The 21,039-nt window shown below is 48.0% G+C and overlaps 1 protein-coding gene across 2 annotated transcripts; it reads left to right on the forward strand.

Annotated features, from left to right (window-relative positions):
- The first annotated feature begins 1,110 nt into the window (after positions 1-1,110).
- strip2 (striatin interacting protein 2) lies at positions 1,111-20,842 on the forward strand. Of its 2 annotated transcripts, XM_047022786.1 has the most exons (22): positions 1,111-1,219; positions 4,259-4,328; positions 4,430-4,504; positions 8,441-8,575; positions 8,852-8,972; positions 9,641-9,709; positions 9,802-9,908; positions 10,163-10,290; positions 10,409-10,597; positions 10,954-11,004; positions 12,670-12,902; positions 14,126-14,191; positions 14,383-14,446; positions 14,751-14,822; positions 14,949-15,023; positions 15,154-15,251; positions 15,598-15,724; positions 16,767-16,867; positions 17,305-17,371; positions 17,817-17,921; positions 18,074-18,278; positions 18,369-20,842. In XM_047022786.1, the coding sequence occupies exons 1-22, from the start codon at positions 1,199-1,201 to the stop codon at positions 18,617-18,619; spliced, it is 2,430 nt and encodes an 809-aa protein (XP_046878742.1). In that variant the 5' UTR covers positions 1,111-1,198; the 3' UTR covers positions 18,620-20,842. The 2 variants fall into 2 exon arrangements, with proteins under 2 accessions (XP_046878742.1, XP_046878741.1); XM_047022785.1 differs by lacking the exon at positions 10,954-11,004.
- Positions 20,843-21,039: the final 197 nt, after the last annotated feature.

The following is a 21,039-nucleotide window of genomic DNA, read 5'->3' on the forward strand; positions in this document are numbered from 1 at the left end:
CCCTCCCTCTCCCCTCTTCACTCCACTACAATCCCTCTCCCCTCCTCACTCCACTACCCTCCCTCTCCCCTCTTCACTCCACTACAATCCCTCTCCCCTCCTCACTCCACTACCCTCCCTCTCCCCTCCTCACTCCACTACAATCCCTCTCCCCTCCTCACTCCACTACCCTCCCTCTCCCCTCCTCACTCCACTACCCTCCCTCTCCCCTCCTCACTCCTGCTCAGCCCTCTTCATCGCCCTCGTCTCCCAGATCTCGGTCTCTCTCTTCCTTCCCTCCCTCCAGGCCAACCAGGCAGAGCAGTGACTCTCCTGAGATTTCGTCATTCGCAAAACAGATATGACATCCAGAGACGTTTTGAGACGCAGTGGGGAGCAGAAATATCGGCCTACGTGACCCCCCAGTAGCATGTAGCTATCACTGCATCAGGGCTTGGATCAGAACTAAGTGAGAGAGTGAAGTGGACTGGTTGTCTTGTGTCTAACCTTACCAGATAAGTTCATGTGTGTGGATTTGCGTTCTACATCAGCTCACCAGACCTGATTGTTATGATTTCTCACTCTCTCATTCTCTCTCTCTCTCTCTCTCTACATTTTGCCTTTCTCCGTCTCTGTTGTTTGATTGGAATGCCCCAGATGAATGTCTGAGCAAATTATCACTCATCAGTGCAAAGTCCATTCATTCTCCTCCCTGTCTGGCAAGATGAGAGTGCCCGTGAGTAGACTAGTCAAATAGACACAACTGTTGTGGTGGAATCAGGTGTGTAAGCACTGATAACAGACCAGCACTGTTTTGGACTGGATCTATTTTAGCCTACCCCCATAAAATGTCATTGGCAACTGTTAATTAGGTCCATATTTTGCCGATGTTTTATATCTGTCAAACTGCAAGCAGAATTTGCCATACTGTAAAGTGACCGCACCACGCTATTAATTGATCTCTATTCTTATTCAAATATTGCCCGTCTCTGCACCATTCGCGGTCAGGATCAGATCCATATGACCACTTGCCATGAAGCGTCTGTAATAACCCCGCCCACTCTGGCGTAAAGACAACCAATCACGCCCACGGGGACGGGTATTCTGAACTTGGAATACCAAATCAGTATCCAAATGTGACAAGCTCGAGCGCTGTCGCCTGCCACACACCGGAATGTCCTAGCCGCGCGCGGAGAAAGTGAACAGACCGACCAGCCAGATGCAGACCGACGAAATGGAGGTACCTATCAATAATAATATTATCAATAACTGCAACAAGCAAAGGCCAGTGGAGAAAGGCAAAGATGTGTTCAACAATCAGCCGAAGGAATCGGAGGTATTTCCGATAGAGGCGCAGCCGCGTACTATAGGCAATGGTAGCGTAGAGTAAGTACAGGAGGGGTGTGTGTCCGTGTCCGTGAGTAGCGGTTGTTGCTGGGGAGCTTAGCTGAATGTCCTTGCTACAGAGGCTCCGCTGGAAGCATGCAGTGCAGACCGACTCCTCCGAGTTGTTATTTTGGCGACAGCCCAAGTGGTAACTGCTATAAATACCGTAAGCTTATGAGAGCGACCGTAAGCGTATGAGTGCCAGTTCAGGTAGTAAATGTGACTGTCGGTGACCATGTCAGAACCAGGACCTTTGATGTTCTTGTCTGGACCGGACCGGCCCCCAGGAATCTGAAAACCGGTGTTCCGGCTGCCTTCTGTCTTAATGCCACATTGTTTCTATGTTGTTTTGCAATCGGATAGATATTTGAAATGTAATGAACCTAGGTCCAATCATAAGATTAGTTCAATTTTTGATTAATAGCCTAGATTTGATATAAAATATTCCCTTTCAGTTAAATAATTCATACTCATATCTAGGCTATTTCTAGTTAATGAGCACATAATGTTTAATCTATTCTGATATGCAGTTTCAAACATTTATTTAAACAAGAAATTCATCCACTCATTAAAAATGAAAATATAGGCATTTTGATTCATTCCTTGATAACCTGATGTCATGGTGCAGATTAGACCAATTAGCTCCCAGAGCCAGGACTGTGCCTTTCAAACATATGCAATATTTTTAAAGGAATTAGAGCAGATTTCCCCCTCCAGTTCCAGGTTTCTGGGACAATGAAGGTGAGGAATGAATAGGTGGGGGTTAAGAGGACGTATGTTGGCAGACAACCATGTAACCATACTTCTCTCTGCTGTGACTCAAGATCATCTTATCCACTGGTGGAACCTAGAGATCTGGAGAAGGATGGTGGGAGGGAATCAGATGAACCTGTACTTCACCTAAACTGGACATGGCACACCACAGTGACAGACATAGATGGATACATATATACTATAGATCGATAGACGAATACACTATACATAGATACTGCAGATGGATTGACAGATAGATAGGTAGAAAACTATGTATGGATAGATACATGCACCACATGCCTCTGGTAAGAGTGGGGCTTGGCTAGAACCATGCTCTGTCTGTGTTTGCACACTGGCTTGAAAACCGTGCAACAGGGTTAGACATAACCCCGGGTAGGGGTTGCGCCTACGTAACCGAGTGAGTCTGAATGGGGGTGTGTGTGGGCGGGTGTAACAGCGTGCTCTGGAGTGTGTGAGAGTGCAAGGTTTGAAGGGCCTGTGTAGAGTGAATGGAAGGTCAGAAGTGGTATGCTGAGAGAGAGAGAGAGAGAGAGAGAGAGAGGCTTGAAAAGAGAGAGTGAAAGAGAAATGGAGAGCAAGAGAGAGTCCCAAGTTAAGGAAAGACTGGTCCTGCTGCCATAGGTCGGACAGACAGACAGACAGACGGGCCGGCAGGCAGGCAGGCAGGTAAATAGACAGGCAGATAGGCAGGCAGGGCCACAGTTTAGCAACATAGTGTGAAAAGACGTGTTGACAGTGAGTCGACTTTACTGCGTTGAATTGAGTGGCTGTCTGCCAATCTGACAGTCTTTACTTAGGTCTTTCAAGCTCAGATATTATATCTGGTGATGACTGTCACTCCTGCAGTGTTCACTGCCTCAGATCAACACAGGTCAACCATCACATTTCATTATTGTAGTCCAGGCTTGGGCAAACAGACCACTCATATAATGCTTAGCAAGGCTCAGGAACACCTGTGTTGTAGAATCCTGAAGAATCCTGTCGAGGTCATTCATAGCACCTTCTGTTTGTAAACTCAAATGACCTTCCCTGGCCCAATCTTGGGGATTCAATATATTTTTCATCCTGAATTGAGTTGCGTTTAATCACTAAGCACCACTCTCTTGATTACATTGTGTCAGCCAAGATCAGTCAAACATAGATTATTGTGTGCATTATTATGATTGCACCTAGAAGTGTTCTTTAGAGTGCATGTGAGTGCTTGGCTGTTGGTGTTGACCCAGTGGTACAGGGCCGACCATTTTTGTGTTGTCTGCATTGTCCTGTTGTGGTTGTCTGGAGATGACTGGTTCACTATGGTGGGACAATGCGTACACTCTCAGTCTGTCTTCCTGCCCTGCGAGTAGATGCCTTTTAGCAGCTCTGACAGTGCTAGGCTTTGTCCCCATCCCCCATTGTGTGTGTGAATGCGTGTGGATGTTAATGTACGTGTGTGGTTATACATTTGTCAAATTGTGTGTTGGTTTTTGTGGGACTGTGTGTGTGTATTGGGCTATACTGTAAGTATATATGGTTGTGTGTTGGGCTGTACTGTAAGTATATACTTCAGTGACCTATGCACTTTTGTAAAGCTCTCTCTTGGAAGTCGCTTTGGATAAAAGTGTCTGCTAAATGAATGCATGTAAATGTATACGTGTGTGTGTGTTGGGCTGTACTGTAAGTATATACACGTGTGTCTGTGTGTTAGGCTGCACTATAAGTATATACGTGTGTGTGTTAGGCTGCACTGTGGGTATATACGTGTGTGTGTTTAGGTCTATATGGTGCCTGGAGGGCACATGGTTATCATGGGGTGAGTCTAATGTCAGAGCTGCAGAGACCCTTGACTACCATAGTTAATCCACTGTGAAATGTGGGGCATGTTGACTCCTGCTGTACTCTCCCTCCCTGCTTCTACCAAGGCTGCCGTAGCGCATTTGCATAGTCATGCGGAACAACAAACGGGCTGTTTACCCGTCTGGTGAGGAGCAGTGGAAAAACCTGAAGAGTGTGTGTGTTTGTGTGTGTGTGTGTGTGGTTCCAAGGGAGTTCAAGGATAGGACTGGTGCCTACACAGTATCCTGTTAGTGTCTCTGCGTGTGTGTGTCTGTTGCTTATTGTTTCTCTTTCACCTCCCCAGAGCTCCATGGAGTCCCCCAACCTAGAGTTTGAGTATGGGGACACAGACAGCCTGACTGCTGAGCTCTCAGGTGAGAAGGTTGTGTGTTTGTGTGTTTGTATGTGAGTGTGTGTTTGTGTGTGTGTGTTTAACCGTCCCCTGTCTCTCTCTCTCTGTCGTGTCTGTCCTCAGAGCTCTACAGTTACACCGAAGAGCCAGAGTTCTCTCTCAACAGGGACTACTTTGAGGAAGACTTCAAGAGCCATGGTACTGTGTGTGTGTTGTGTTTGTGTGTTTGTGTTGACTTAGTCAATGAGATTGTGTATGTGTGTGTGTGTGTGCGCGTGGGTATGCTTTCTAAACTAGTGTGTGACAGTGTTTCCCACAGATTAGAAATCTAATTGTGGCGGGGAGGGGGGGGGGTCGTAATATTTCCTTCGTTAATAATTCGTTACACAGTTAATTTGTTAATAATTTGTTACATTAAATATTAATCCAAAATGATTCACACCTTCACAAATTAACAACAACTAACATTTCATTTCTGCATTATGCATGTAGCAACGCTAGTGCTAAACAACTATTTAACTGGTCGGCTCCATGACGCCGAGTAAGTAGCTAGCTCTTGAGACTTCTCACCAGAAGAACGAAGGGGAAGCTTCGAGTACTGTAAGTCGCTCTGAATAAGAGCGTCTGCTAAATGACTAAATGTAAATGTGAGTAAGGTACCTAGCGAAAAGTAGCCTCAACTTTCCTCGACTTTTAGCTACGGCACTAATGCTGAAGGCTCGCTGATATAGCTGTCGGTCTTACTAGAACGGCATATGTACTGTATGCATTGTTGCTAACGTGTGCTGGTGTTGTGACTGTGTGCATATATGGGAAAGACGCATCAGTAACAGAGAGACGGAGGGAGAGCAGGGGAAAAGAAATGCAGCTGAACGAATACGCTGCGTGTTTTAACCTAAATAGTACGGTGGCCCTGAAGTGCAAATGACACCCCCTAATATGAGTACATCCCCCAAATGAAAATACTCCCCCCCAATACGAGTCAACTCCCCCCAAATCGGATGACTTGTTCACCTCCCCCCAAAAATGAAAATACTCCCCCCCAATACGAGTCAACTCCCCCCAAATCGGATGACTTGTTCACCTCCCCCCAATACAAAAACGTGCTCTCCCCCCAATACGAGTCAACTCCCCCCAAATCGGATGACTTGTTCACCTCCCCCCAATACAAAAACGCGCTCCCCCAAATGGAAAACGACATTACATTAACTCAAAAACACATTACATTAACTCTGAACGGAGGGGGTAGGTACTACACTTTAGCGCTGATTGGATGCAGTAGGCTAACTAACAAAAAATAAGAAATTGATCGACAGAAGCACAAAATGCAATAGCCTGGCAGAGTTACGTGCACCAGAACATTTGTTTGGCTATCGAAGAATGTAGCAAATAGTAAGCTTCTTAGGCAAAAGTATTTCGAGTTAAATGTAAAAATCGATAGCCAAACAACTATCCTGGTCCACGTTACTCTGTCATTGTGGCATTTCATTCTTCTGTAGTGGACTATTAGTTTTTTCTTCTGAAAAGGCCTGATTCCTTCAACTGCGTTTTTAGCGTGCGCATAGGCTACTTATATTTTGAAACGTTAACAGCAGATCTAAGATTATTTCATAGGAATGACCCTGATTAAAATAAAGAGTAGTGTAATGACTCTGAATTGTAAACATTAATGTTTCCTCTTTCCTTCAAATCAAAACGATTAATTTCATGATAATGACAGAGTTACGTGGACTAGTTGTTTGGCTATCGATGTTTACGTTTAACACTGCAATTTATGCTTTTGCATACGTAGCCTATGCTACATGCTTCGATACCCAAATAAATGTCCTGGTGCACGTAACTCTGTCAGGCTATTGCATTTTGTACTTCTGTCAATCAATTTCTTATTTCTTGTCAGTTAGCCTACTGCATCCAATCAGCGCTAAAGTGTAGTACCTACCCTTTCCGTTCAGAGTTAATTTAATGTGTTTTTGAGTTAATGTAATGTCCTTTTCCATTTGGGGGAGCGCGTTTTTGTATTGGGGGGAGGTGAACAAGTCATCCGATTTGGGGGGAGTTGACTCGTATTGGGGGGGGAGCGCGTTTTTGTATTGGGGGGAGGTGAACAAGTCATCCGATTTGGGGGGAGTTGACTCGTATTGGGGGGGAGTATTTTCATTTGGGGGATGTACTCATATTAGGGGGTGTCATTTGCACTTCAGGGCCACCATAAAATAGCGATTAAAAAAAATGTTTTACGAAACGCAATGTGTGGCGGCCGGTGTTGATTCTGTGGCGCACCGCCACAAATTAGTCTATGTGTGGGAAACACTGGTGTGTATCAATTGGCCTCTGAATGACCTTGGATTAGCTGTCTGTTTCCATACCCACCAAATGGTTTACTTGTCATTTAATGAACAAGCTAGAGATGGATAGCTAGAGATCGAGAGATTGAGTGAGATGGGGTGGAGGCATTGAAAGACAAAGATAAAGAATGAATATATAGAGAGAGAGAGATGTAGATGGAAGGATATAAATAGTCAGAGAAGAGAACGGATCCTGTAGATGGAGAGAGAGAGAACAGACAGAGAGAAGGAGAGGTGGATGGAGAAGGAAGAGTGTGCAGAGAGAAAGAGAGAAGGGAGCGAGAGAGAAGGGAGAGAGAGAGAGAGAGAGAGAGAGAGAGAGAGAGAGAGAGAGAAGGGAGAGAGAGAGAGAGAGAGAGAAGGGAGAAAAAAGGAGACTGATAGAACTAATAGAGCTCTCCCAGGTATTCATTTCCTCTGTCACCACTGGCTCCCTGCAAGGAGAGAGAAATCAACCTCCGGCAGTGTGTGTGTTATGTGCGTGTGTGTGTGTGCGTTTTGTTTTCGGTGTGTTGCTTGCTCTGAAGTCATAACAATCAGGAAGTGATTGCTATGAACAGACACGCTCAGCAGCTCACTGTCATACACACACACACACACACACACACATTTTCGCACAGCAGTCACCGGCTCTCAGTTGTGTTTTAAACGGGCTTATCTTCATGCACAGACAGAGCCATAGGCATATCATGGCACTGATATCAACGGAACCCTATCAGAGGAATGAAGGTTAAGTTACCTGACAGCCTATGATGTTTTCTCTCCTTGAGCCCTGTTGACTGAGTCACCTGGGGGTTGTGTACTGTTCATCCATTCCGACCTTGTGACATTGACATTGTTCCGTGTGTGTCTGTGCAGGTGTGCCACCCCTTGTTGATCTAGGTCCTGCCTGCTTTAGTGGGCTTGATTCAGCACAGCAGATGATTACACAGCATAAGGTTTAGCCATCAGCTATAGATAGATATTGAAGAACATGGACGAGGCTCGCAGACGTCGTCTGTTGATAGGATTGGTTTCTCCTCTCTCCATCTACCTCGGAGAGGCTGGAGGCGTGACAAGCAGGATTAGCCAGTCTGTTTGCCTGTCTGTGCAGCGTAGATGAAAGAGAGAGATGGAAGGAGAGAGAGAGAGATAGATAGAGAGAAGAAGTGCCAAAACAGAGAGGGACAGAGAGAGGACTGTCTCTCCGTCCAGGGTTTTAGTGTGCAGAGGCAGTGACAGTGTCCTCATCAATGTTTCAACACATGTGTCACCCCCCACCACTCCTCAGTCTGTCATGCACCCCCTCCCCCCCCCCCCCCCCCACCCTCCCCCCACCCTCCCCCGTCCCCCTCGTCACCCTCCACTGCACTCCGATCAGAATTGCAAGATCACAACAGAGGCTTGCCCTCTCAGTGGGTCTTCTTCAGGACATGACCTGCCTGTCTTTGTCCCTGCCCTGTCCCTGCCCTGTCCCTGCCCTGTCCCTGCCCTGTCCCTGTACCTGGCTGGGACAGATGTAGCTCTGGCTGGTCTGGGACATTGTGACATCTCCCCCCCCCCCCCCCCCCCCCCCCACCCCCAGCTCCCCAGCTCCTCATTGGGGGAGTGTTTTAACGAGCTACTGTGATCCCTGCTAATCTCACACTCCGGAGGGAGGGAGGGAGGGGTTCATTTGGAAGTGAAACATTTGGAAGTGGAAAATAGATGTCGAGGTGAAAGATGAAATCCATGTTAAGTGTACCGAGTGACTCGTAGATCTGCATAACTGGTGTTTGTAACGAGGCAGTGTGCTGCCCCTGTGTTGCAGTGCGAGGCCGCAGGTGGGTCCAGCTAGGTGTGGAGGAGCAGAAGGCCTATGTGATGAGACTGCTGGACGCCCTGGAGGTCACCGACAGGGACAAGAGGCTGAAGGTGGCCAGGGCCATCCTCTACCTGGCTCAGGGTACCACTGGCTGCCACACACACACACACACACTCACACACCTACAAACACACACACAAATTGCCACCTTTCACTAGCCATAAACATTTCTAGCAATTAGAAATTATACATTATCATTGCATATCTTTCACAGTCAAATGTGTGTGTATGACTATACCTGTTCACATAACATATCTTTCACAGTCAGATGTGTGTATGACTATACCTGTTCACATACTGCGTACATCTGTACACGTGGGTGTGTGTGTGTGTGTGTGTGGGTGGTTTGGTCCCCAGGTGTGTATGATGACTGTGACACAGACGTGGACGTTCTCTACTGGTCCAGACACAACGTGTTCCTGCTCTACGACATGGGCATCTTCACCGCTCTGCTGGAGCTGCTCAGCATGGAGATAGAGTGAGCTGAGCACACACAACCTCAACACAACCTCAACACAACCTCAACACAACCTCAACACAACCTCACCACCGTGAACACACCCTCAACACGAACACACATTGCAGCCTAAACACAACATGTGTTGGTTTAGTCTTAGAGAGAGAGAGAGAGAGAGAGAGAGAGAGAGAGAGAGAGAGAGAGAGAGAGAGAGAGAGAGAGAGAGATAACAGACAGCCAGAGAGAGAGAGCAGGACAGGCCCTCACCTCAGAGGCTTAAAGCAAACTGAACATCTATTTTTACTTTCCTTAAAGGCCCGGTGTGTGTGTGTGTGTGTGTGTGTGAGAGAGAGTTCCACATGCTCTCTATCTCTAACATGAGTCAGTGTGGAAGCAGATCTTCCTGTTCACTGGTTCCTCTGGCTCCTCTTTAATGAGCGAGCGCCATCAGCCTGCCTAGAGACACAGCTGCTGCACCTTGGCACACACACACACCCCACGTTTTAGGATCAATTCCCTAATTGCCACTCGTTACCCCCATTGGCCTCATCCCTCCAATTCTCACCTTCTGTCCTCCTGTTCTCTATGGCCATTTAAGGGCTGCCTGTCTGCCTGTCATTTTGACACAGAACTCTTAACAGTTCTGTACATGTATTGGATTGTTCCTTAAAATGTGTGTGTGTGTTCAGTAACAACCAAGCGTGTAGCAGTGCGGTGAGGAAGCCTGCCATCTCTCTGGCGGACAGCACAGAACTCAGGTGAGAGTGGTTCCACACACACACACACACACATGCCGCCCCACCCCCGCACACACACACAGACACCCTGAGCTCCCTCTCCTCTCCTGCAGAGTGCTGCTCAGTATCATGTACCTGATGGTGGAGACAGTCCGTGTGCAGACAGAGGACGACCGGCCAGAGTGGAGGACCAGCAGAGCCGCCTTCAAGGCTGAGCTAGGTGTGTGTGTGTGCTTAGTGTGTGTGCGTGGTTTGTGTGTGTGTGTGCGTTAGTGTGTGCCTTTGTGCTCTTCTGCCTGCCTACATTTGTGTGTGCGCGCACGTATGTTTGCAGTATTGCTTAGTCACCACGTACACAAACCATGCTGTCCTGAAGATGCCAACAAACAAATCCATGAATGACGGTGTGGCACCAGGCTGGTGTGGTGAACCTTGCCTGGCCTCAGCGTGGTAGTGAAATCCCTCCTCTTCCAGGTTCCCCTCTGGACAACGGAGAGCCGTTCACCCTGCTGCTCTTCACCATGGTAACCAAGTTCTGCAGCATGAATGCCCCCCACTTCCCCATGAAGAAGGTTCTGCTGCTGCTGTGGAAGACCATCCTGGTCAGCACTCACACACACACACATATTGAGAAAGGCTCAGTCCACTCTATAACCGTGTTCACCCGACACCCATGCAGCGTTTGTCACAGATTGCGTTTGTGTGTGTGTGTGTGGCCAGTTTACCCTGGGGGGCTTTGAGGAGCTGCAGGAGTTGAAGGTGCGCGGTCGGGAGCGTCTGAACCTGGCGCCCCTCCCCGAGGACAGCATCAAGGTGGTGCGCGCCATGAGAGCAGCCTCCCCCCCCGCCTCCGCCATGGAGCTCATCGAGCAGCAGCAGCAGCAGAAGAGAGGCCGGCGCAGCCGCAGGGTAACACACACACGCACACACACACACTCACACAGACCTCGGCGCTCGGCCCTACCCCTGGCCGTGACACACACTTTTGGAGGTGTGTCAGTCAAAGCTTCTTAACCGGTCTGCATTCCCCGAGTGAAGAACACTAGTCTCCCCTTAAAGAGGTGCTGACATCCACTCCCACTTCCTCCTATCTCTCCCTAACTCCTAATTGTGCTCCCCTCTCTCTCACTCTGTTTCTCTAACTGGCTATCTGTACTGTAACTGTGCTGTGTGTAGAGCTTGGACTGCAGTAGTGGCTACGTAGCTCTTCTCTTCTCCCTGAGACTCACCTCACCTCCTCCCCCCTCTTCCTTGTGTCCCTACAGAGTGCCTTTGTTGATAGCTTGGAAGGAGACAGTCCCTTTCCCAAGAAGCAGGTCTTTACACACTCTCCCTCCCTCCCTCCCTCTCTCTTTCTCTCTCTCTCTCTCTCTCTCTCTCTCTCTCTCTCTCTCTCTCTCTCTCTCTCTCTCTCTCTCTCTCTCTCTCTCTCTGCATAAGCTCTCTGCCTTGGGCTGGTCTTGCACACTCTTTTTTTGAAATCTCAACTTCTTCACCTCCTCTGCCTCCTCCCTTTCTTCCTCTCCTTCTTCTCTTCCTCTGCCGTTTTCTTTTTTCCTTCTCCTTTTTCGTCCCTGCAGTCCTTCCTTCTCTTTGTCTCTTCTTCTTCCTGTCTCTTCCCTCCCTGCCCTTCCTCCTCTTCCTCCACTCTGGTCTGCTCTGTGTGGTTGGGACAAAGAGACAGACAGGCTTGCTGGCTTGCTGACTAGCTGGCCTTCTGGCTGGAAGGCTGTTTCTGTGGTCACCCAGACCAGAGCAGGCCACCAGTCCCAGGTCACTGCAGACATGGCCACTAGCCTCTGTGGTAGCTGTAGTCTCCATCAACTCCACATACCTCCAGGCCCCTGACCTGCTGGGCACCACTGTACTATACTCTCAACACACGGGGTGAAAGGTCAATTATGTTTCAGATATCTGTCAATTTAGGAAGTGATTTGAACTTTTGTTTTCGGTTCAAATACATTTCCACCTTTCCTGTTGTTGGACTGGCACGTCAGTTTACTTTCTGACTTAGAGAAATGGAAACAGGATTGGCCTCCAACCCTTGCTAGACACACCCACCAGCTCTGCTCCACCTATCAGAGAATGGCTTTGTCTTCTTCATGGGATATGAGTCACAATGCGTCACCTGCACCAGGCCCGTCCTCACCACACCACCGCCACCACCCTGTCTCTCCCTCTCTCTCTCTCTCTCTCTCTCTCTCTCTCTCTCTCTCTCTCCTTCTTCCCACTCTTCTCTCTTTTTTGTCTCTCTCTATTCTCTTCCTCCTTCCTCTTTCTCTCTAGCCACCACAGCGCCACCATACATTGACTGCTGTGGCAGTGCACTCTACTTCTGCAACCCACCGTGCCTGTGATGCTTGCGTTTGGTTGGCTCAGTCATTCATCTAGCTCCCCTACCTAAGTGTCTGAGTAGATTGGGCTTGTGCTGACCTAACTGTGATGGGAATGCTATATCTCTGTGTAACACCTGGGTATGGGTGTGGATAAGATGCTGCTAGGTCTGTGATTGATGAGCTACTACCCTGGTGGAGTATGCAGTCCTCCTATGGTAAGTCTGGAAGGAGTTTGAGTCCTAACTTCCTGTCTTGCTTGCGCCTGATGTGGAAGGACTGCTGTTTTCTTATTGGTTGCCAGACCTCAAGGGGATGGTGATTGGCTGACAATGGAGATGGAGGTTTATGTGTAGTTCTGATGTTGAAACAGGTCATAGGTCTAGTCCCTGGATCCTTGTTAATTCTATTCCTGCTCTAAACACTAAGGGGAATCTGCATTTCATATGCTTTTTAACAATATGATATCAGTCATTTTTTGCAAATATTCAATAGATCATACAATTGCTATATGAAAATGCTAGTTAGTGGAGGAGCAGTGGTTTTGCTCTGTGACCAGGGCATGTGAGGGACGGGCCCCGACCTCACATCCAGCACAGACACTGCGCTCTCTCACTCCCCCTGCTGGTCCACACTCTGCCCCCGCAGCCCCTGGTGAAGCAGGACAGCCTGGACACCTACAACGAGCGCGACCCCTTCAAGAACGACGAGGCGAGGGACGAGGAGGAGGACGGCGAGGATGCCGACAGCGGCATCGAGGGGGAGGTGGACCCCCTGGACCGCGATGTCATTATCCAGCCTCCACCCCCGCCGCCGCCCCTCCGGCCCCCGACAGAGAGGGTCTCCTTCCCCAAGGGACTCCCCTGGGCCCCCAAGGTCAGGTGAGACACCCAGGCTCCGTTCCCAAAACCAGGAACCAGCGCCTCCACACTGTCGACCATACATCCAGGGGTGCTCGTGGAGATGGGTGGAGAAGACGGGAGCGCTGCTCCAAAGTCTCCTCCTCGGTTTCTCCTCGCTACAGTTTAGTCATTTAGCAGACGCTCTTATCCAGAGTGACTTACAGTAAGTACAGGGACATTCCCCCTGAGGCAAGTAGGGTGAAGTGCCTTGCCCAAGGACACAACGTCATTTGACACGGCGGGGAATCGATCCGGAAACCTTCTGATTACTAGCCCGACTCCCTCACCGCTCAGCCATCTGACCGCTAGAGAGAGTGGCCCACCTTCTCCCTGTCCAATGTGCACAGCCACAGGGACATGAATTATGCAGCTGAGATGGAGGGGGGAGATGAGAGGAGGAGAGGAGAGCGGGAGGGTGAGATGCGAGGCGGAGGGATAGGTGGCTTGATGAAAGATAGGGGTTGAATGGAGGGGAGTGGGGGGCAAATGACCAAGTGCGAGTCTCGGCGCTTATCATCCGCTCCTCGTTATGAGTAAACCCATGCATTATTCATTTGATCCTAAGTGTGAGGGAGGGAGTGTGTGTGTTGGGGTGTGTAGGCTTGTGTGTTTCGAGCGTGGTGGTGCACTGGACTGTTTTAGGAGGTGAGATGAGTGTCAGATGTGGCCAGAGAGAGAGAGAGAGAGAGACTTGGGGGGGGGGGGGCTATAAAGAGGGGGGGGGGATGGAGGAGGGGAGATTGGGGAAAGGGCGGGAGAAAAGGAGAAAACTGGGAGAGGAAGAAAGAGAGAGGGGTTAGGCAGATGCAGCCCATGGCAGTGTGACTGATGGGATGTAAGAACTCCCACAGCACACTGGTACTGTGTGGTGTGTGAACGTGTGTGTGTGTGTGCACGTGTGTTCTCTTGCAGGATTAAAGTCACTCACATGTTCAGAGTGTTTGTGGATTACAGTGAATGTGCTTTGAGGTCTCTTCCCTCACAGTGCTGTAGCTTTACCTAGCGGGCTAATCGAGCATTCAGGCGTCTTTGGTTGCAAGACCTTACAAACCCTCCTATGTGACACTCACCTGTCTGTCTGTTTCTACCTGTCTGGCCGTTTGGCTATGTGTATTGGCGTGTCGGTCTTCCGGCCTGCCTGTCTCTCGACCTGTCTGTCTGTCTCTCACTCTGTCTCTCTCTCTTCCTCTGTCTGTCCATAGGGAGAAAGACATTGAGACATTCCTAGAGACGAGTAGGAACAAGTTCATTGGCTTCACTTTGGGAAAGTAAGTAGTAGTAGTCATTTTTAATTTCTGTCCACGTTAAAACATTTCCAAAGTGAATGCACATAGAAATACCAAGGCATTCAATTGAAGAGGAAACTAAACTAAACAAACTGTCACAGTCGGTTGACCGCTTGGCAGTTAGACCAACATACAGGAAGTGGAACAGCCAAGGTGTGTTTTCTCTCTTTCAGTGACACGGAGACCCTGGTGGGCTTACCGAGGCCCATACACGAGAGCGTGAAGACCCTAAAACAGGTCAGGGGAGGAATGCATCTCATCAAACGCTTTCCCCCTATCCCTTCTCTGTCTTAGTCACACCCATCAATCCACCTCTCTCCTCTCAGTGCGGCCCCCTCTTTCTCTCCTCCTGCTCGGGTCCTCAGTGTTAATACTGAGTGACTCAAAGGCCAGTGTTTCGTCACGCCATCCTTTGACGGATGATCAATACCTCTGGACCTTGACGTCCCACTCACGTCAATCAAACGCGTTAACAACTGACTCAGACACTGACAGAAACGTCCTCCTTCTGAATCCCAACCTCCTCCTTCCTCTCCTCCAGCACAAATATGTCTCTATCGCCGAGGTGCAGATCAAGAGAGAGGAGGAGCTTCAGCAGTGCCCTATGACCCTGGTCAGTGACGCCATCTTTGTAGTCTTTCACACCATGCAGATCTCATTGGAGCCTTATGGCCCGGTTCCAGCGCTATTACCGTGTGCCCTTCCTTCCGTCCCTGCTGAGTGTGTATGTCTTGGTCAGGGGGAGGAGGAGGTAGAGGAGACCCCAGCAGAGATCCTGTATCTGGGCATGCTTCCCAACCTCTCCCAGTACGTGGTGAGTGTCTCCCGGGTGCTGTAGCATGATGGTTATGCAGTATATGCTGATGTGGGCTCATGTCGTTCCATACAACATTAGAACGACACCGGCCTTTTCACCAATCATCTCCCTGTGCCCCTCCCCTCAGATTGCCCTGCTGAAGCTGCTATTGGCTGCTGCCCCCACCTCCAAGGCCAAGACCGACTCGATCAACATCCTCGCCGATGTGCTGCCAGAGGAGATGCCGTACGTATGGACACCCATCCGTGGAAATGATTGATACCCACCCATTGATCAGCGGGGACTAAATTGATACCCATCCAAGAATAGCATAGGCCCTACTCCTCCAGATATATGTGAGACAAACAATGACATATGGGCTCATCTCAATGGACCAGCAGGGTGCTGTCACTTTCTCTCCTTACCATAGGCTAAATAACTGACTAAAAGATCTAGATCAAAGGAGGTTACTTGACACACAGAAATGAATAGCTTGTTTTGTGAGGCTGTTGCTATGAATCATGAGAGATTTCCTGTGTCCCTTTTGTGTGTGTGCCTGTGTGTGTGTGTGTGTGTGTGTGTGTGCGTACAGAATAACAGTTCTTCAGAGCATGAAGCTGGGTATTGACGTGAACAGACACAAGGAGATCATCGTCAAGGCCATCTCTGCTCTGCTGCTGCTGCTGCTCAAGCACTTCAAACTCAACCACATCTACCAGGTTGCTCTCTCTCTCTCACACACACACACACACACGCACACTCTCTCTTTCTCTCTCTCACACACTCTGTCTGTTTTGCTCTCTCACATACTGTATATACTCACTTTATCTCTCTCCCATACATACACACACACACACACTCTCTTTGTGTAACACCCACACTCTGTCTCTCACACACACACACACACATACACACACGCAAACTCTCACACACGCACATGCACACACGCTCATGTTTTAATTCCATCTCTCTCTCTACCTCTCTCGCTCCCTCTCTCTCTCTCTCTCTCTCTCGCTCTCTCTCTCTCTCCATTCCATCACTCACCCCAACAACCTAACCAATGCACCCCACCCCCAACCTCCTATCTCCACCTCCATATGTACCAGGTTAGCCACCGTCTAATCTTCTCCTCCTCCCTCCATCCTCCGCCCTTCACTTCCATCCTCCTCCTTCTACCCCCCACTCCTCCCCATTCTCCGCCAAAGCCTTCACATCCTGCACTGGTCTGATAGGCACACAGTCAACAATCTATTCATCTCAGCACCAAGCAGGAAAATTGAAAGAGTGTGTGGGGAGAGGAGGGGGGGGGGGGGGGGATTTGGGTTCTGATCAGTCCCTTCCAAGCTCCCTCTCTCTTGTGACGGGGGCTTTCATTCCTATTTTCGAGAGATTAGGTTCTTCTCATTTCTCCATCCTGCTGTCCTCGTCTTACAGGGTGTAAGAGATAGGTCTCCTGCATACATATCCACACTCCCCACCACAAATGTGTTGTCATCAGATATACTCTCTCATCGTTCCCGAAGTTAGCCGACAGGGCATCCTCTTAGAAACAGAAGGAGCATCTGCTCTGTGGAAGACATATTGTGTACATGGAGGGTTTTGCGTGGCAAATGTCTTTCGAAAAAAGGTTGCTTCGGCTGTTAGGGTTAGGATATTCACATGCTGTGGCGCCACCTGCTGTCTGAAGTGAACACTCACATCCCCGCTGTGATTCTAATTGGATGCTCTGTGGTTTTCACTGTGGGTCTCATCTCCGTGCAGTTTGAAATCGTGTCCCAACACTTGGTGTTTGCCAACTGCATTCCTCTCATCCTCAAGTTCTTCAACCAAAACATCATGTCCTACATCAGTGCCAAGAACAGGTAGGAGCCACTGCCTGTCTCGCTACCTTGGCCGTTTAGCATCCAAATAAGGACCTGACTTCCTGTCGACGTTTATTCAGGGCTGTGTCAGCACCTAAAGAAGGACAGGACTTTGTGTCTGCCAAGCTCAAGTGGCATCAGGGTAGCTGGGCCAAATATATATTGTGTGATTGCACAAAAACGTTTTCACACCGCCATGACGTGATAAACTGCCCGTGTGTGTGCACATGTGTGTGTGTGCGTGTGCATGTGTGTGTGAGAGAAACTCCTATTGACACAATCTCTCCTTTCCATAAGCTGTCATTGTATTGTGTACATCCAAGTATTTATGTACCCTGTAGATGTGCGCTTCCAGGTATATTGCGCTTGTATACAAAAGCATTTGTGGGGTTAGTATACACTGTATATTTATGTGTGTGTGTGTGTGTGTGTTGCAGTATATGTGTACTGGACTTCCCTCACAGTGTGGTCCATGAGATGCCTGAGCTTACAGCAGAGAGCCTGGTGAGTGTGCTCTGTCCTCTCTCTCTCTCTATTTCTCTCTCTCTGTCTCTCTCCTCTCTCTCTCTCTCTCTCTCTCTCTCTCTCTCTCTCTCTCTCTCTCTCTCTCTCTTTTCTCTCTCTCTGTCTCTCTCCTCTCTCTCTCTCTCTCTCTCTCTCTCTCTCTTTCTCTCTGTGTCTCTCACTCTCTCTCTCTCCTCTCTCTCTCCTCTCTCTCTCTCTCTCTCTCTCTCTCTCTCTCTGTCTGCCTGTGCTCTCCACTCTCCCGTCCAGCTCACTGTGCTTTGTTTGCTTTTTTGTGTGATTATGTGTACGTAAAAATGTACTATGGAAGCTGCAGGCTTTTTCAGTGCACTGGCATTGTGGGATTTTTTTTTAACCTCCTGAATGAACATACTGTGCTGTTATCTTCAACCTTTTTACGATTGGCTGTTCTGTGTGTTTGCAGGAAGCTGGGGATAGTAACCAGTTCTGCTGGAGGAATCTGTTCTCCTGTATCAACCTGCTCAGGGTCCTTAACAAGCTCACCAAGTGGAAGCACTCCAGAACCATGGTACTTGGAACCATGGAAACCTTGTCTCCTCGGCCTTGCTTTCTTCCTTCGTTCCAGCCATTGTCCGTCCCCTTAAAACAGCGACACACAGAGCTATAGGAGGCCATATTCAAGTTTCAGAGCAGAAAACCCCTTCTCCTCTTGGTCCTCAGATGCTGGTGGTGTTCAAGTCTGCTCCCATCCTGAAGAGGGCGCTGAAGGTCAAGCAGGCCATGATGCAGCTGTACGTCCTCAAGCTGCTCAAGATCCAGACCAAGTACCTGGGGCGCCAGTGGAGGAAGAGCAACATGAAGACCATGTCGGCCATCTACCAGAAGGTCCGACACAGACTCAACGACGACTGGGCCTACGGGAACGGTGAGGAATGTGGCGGAGCGTGGTATTTACCCAGTGATGAGCAGCGGGGGGGCGCGTGTTTACCTGACTTCTGTCTCTTCTCTCTCCCAGACATCGACGCTCGGCCGTGGGACTTCCAGGCGGAGGAGTGTGCCCTGAGGGAGAGCATCGAGAAGTTCAACAGCCGCCGCTACGACAAGAGCCAGAATGGAGAGTTTGCCCCCGTCGACAACTGCCTGCAAAGCGTCCTGGGACAACGTGTGGAGCTCCCGGAGGACTTTCACTATAGTTATGAGATGTGGCTGGAGAGGGAGGTCTTCTCACAGCCCATCCAATGGGAGGGCCTGCTGCAGGGCCCGTAGCCAATCAAGGGAGGGCAGAATATACAGACCCATATAAACGCAGACATGAATGCAAGGTTAACACATACACACCAGAAACAGGTGCCTATAAATACTCTTATCTTGATGTATGTACACGTAGGCCTACATAGAACGTATGTATCTAGAAGCATCTATGTCAGAAACTGTGTGACTACGTGACAACAGAGTACTATGGCAAGAGCAGGCTCCATTTACCAGCTACATAGAAGATGGTTCCCTTGGTATTAGTTATCTCTGCATACAGATGGTCAGAACATAACCTTTCTGTTTTTTGTCATTTTTCAATTACTGCCATTGTCCCTTTTTTTGTTAAAGATGTACATTTTGCATACTGTTGTTAGTACACTGTATATTTGAAGGTTTACGGTTGTATTTATTCAGTTCAAACTTGTAATTGTTAGTCTATGAAAGTTCAGTTGATATTAGGACTTTGTATATTTCTAGAAAAGGGCCTTTTTGGAAACAAACCACTGTGTGTGACCAGGGTATTTTGGTAATTACTATTTAGAGTAGAATGAAGCAGACACCAGTCTAGATTTACTGTAGGTTCTTTCTGTTGTAATATCAAAAACAGAGACTGTTTAACTATAAGTTTACTTTGGTCGAGTCTAGAGGGCAATTTGAAAAAAGAACGCTAGGTGGGAAGACAAGAGGGATGAAAGAAGGAATAAAGTGGTGTTGAAGGAAGACAGGAACAAGGAGAGGAAGAGAGGAAGGAAGAAAGATAGGGATTGGCAAGAGTTTCTGATGCTAGTCTGTGAGGTGTACCCCGGCACTGATGGGTTGAAGGGGTGTGATGGGGCGGGGCGGGAGCCCATGGAAGGATGACCTTCTCTGGGTAAGTCCGAAAAGAGGCTCCCTTTCTACTGTGTTGAAAGTCTTGTCCTCTAAGAGGTTGTTTGTTCTCTATCTTCCTCCCAGCAGTCCACCTCACTGCCTTTATAGAGCAAAGCACAGCTCCCCTGGACCGCAGCATTGGCAGCACAGTATCCTCCCCCAGCTCCAAGTGTCCTTGGTGAGATCACATCACCTCTTCCTGAGCTGAATAGACCGCTGCTACACAATGACACTGGATTTTTCTATGAGGGCATATGTTACTGAGTCATCTCTCTTCCCAACTACTGTACACCCCTCTGTTCTGAAAGCTCCAGTTGAATACGTTTAATGAGCACAGGAGTCAATGTCAACACCCTTTTACACCACTGTTCAGTAGCTATTGATTCATTGTTGCTGGAATTTTGGCTTTGTTGGTTTGCTTGTTATCTGTGTATTGAACCATGATTGTGTAACTGAGATGTCTTGAATTGTGCTCTTCTCCGTGAAAATGTGCATGTTTGCAGTTATTGTTCTGTTTTGTAAACATCCTATTTAAACCGCATTCAATAACTTTTCTACAAGATTTTTAAAAAGTACATTTAGGTTGAATGATGTTTTCAAATGCCCAGTCTGGGCGGTCACGTTCTGCACTCATTAGTGTTGCACTTAAAGTGTCAAAAAAGCTTCAAAGATTTGTCTCCCCTATATTAGGTCTTCACTTAATTGGAATGAAAATGCCTAAAAGCTATGAACGTGATTCAGTATGGCACATGTCTAGATTCTCAGGTTTATGCTGTTACATAGTAAAGATCCAGGGTTTGTACTGTAAACTAAGGAAAGAGTTCCTTATCCACTACCTACTGTGTTGGTAGTAAAACCAACGGAGGACTCCTGGGCACTGACACGTTTATAGTCTCTGAATACACAGTCATGATTTGTATGGGCCTGTTTTATGTTTCTGTCTGTCACCAATTTGTTTTAGAGGTTTGTACCTCAAGTGCCAAAGTTATGAGTGCAGGTATTTCTTTGGAATTACTTCCATGGTTTGTATTCATATGCCTTACTTGGGGCATCTCTTGTTGCAAACAACACAATTATTTTGCAATATTCTTTTTATTTTCTACCTGAATTGTACAGAAAGACTAGACATGTTCTAAACAGTGTGTTTATTGTAATGACATTTGTTTTGCATTGTGTATGGATGTAGCTAAATGTGTTTTGGTTACAATTAAAAATATTTCCATATGGAGTAGTCTAGGAAACACACTCAATGAATTTGTTTAGGGGTGTGTGCAATTATAGATATACTGGCATTGTGGCATTATTCTATTGAATGACAAATTATTATCAGAGTTCTTATTAAAATACATGAAAGTATAAAACATTTACCGTTGTTGAGTTAAAATGCTTTGTGTTTCAGTTTGCACTGTATTTCTCCATTCTCCCTGAGGATAGTTGCTATTTTGAACCATTTCAAGGAAGTTTGTGTGTGTGTGTGCTTCTGCTCATGATATTCTGATACCAACACTAGTATATAATGTGCTTGTTGAAACTATAACACAGTCCAACAACCACCCTGCATC

Source organism: Hypomesus transpacificus, chromosome 7 (assembly GCF_021917145.1).
Source record: "Hypomesus transpacificus isolate Combined female chromosome 7, fHypTra1, whole genome shotgun sequence".
NCBI classification, from domain to species: Eukaryota; Metazoa; Chordata; class Actinopteri; order Osmeriformes; family Osmeridae; genus Hypomesus; species Hypomesus transpacificus.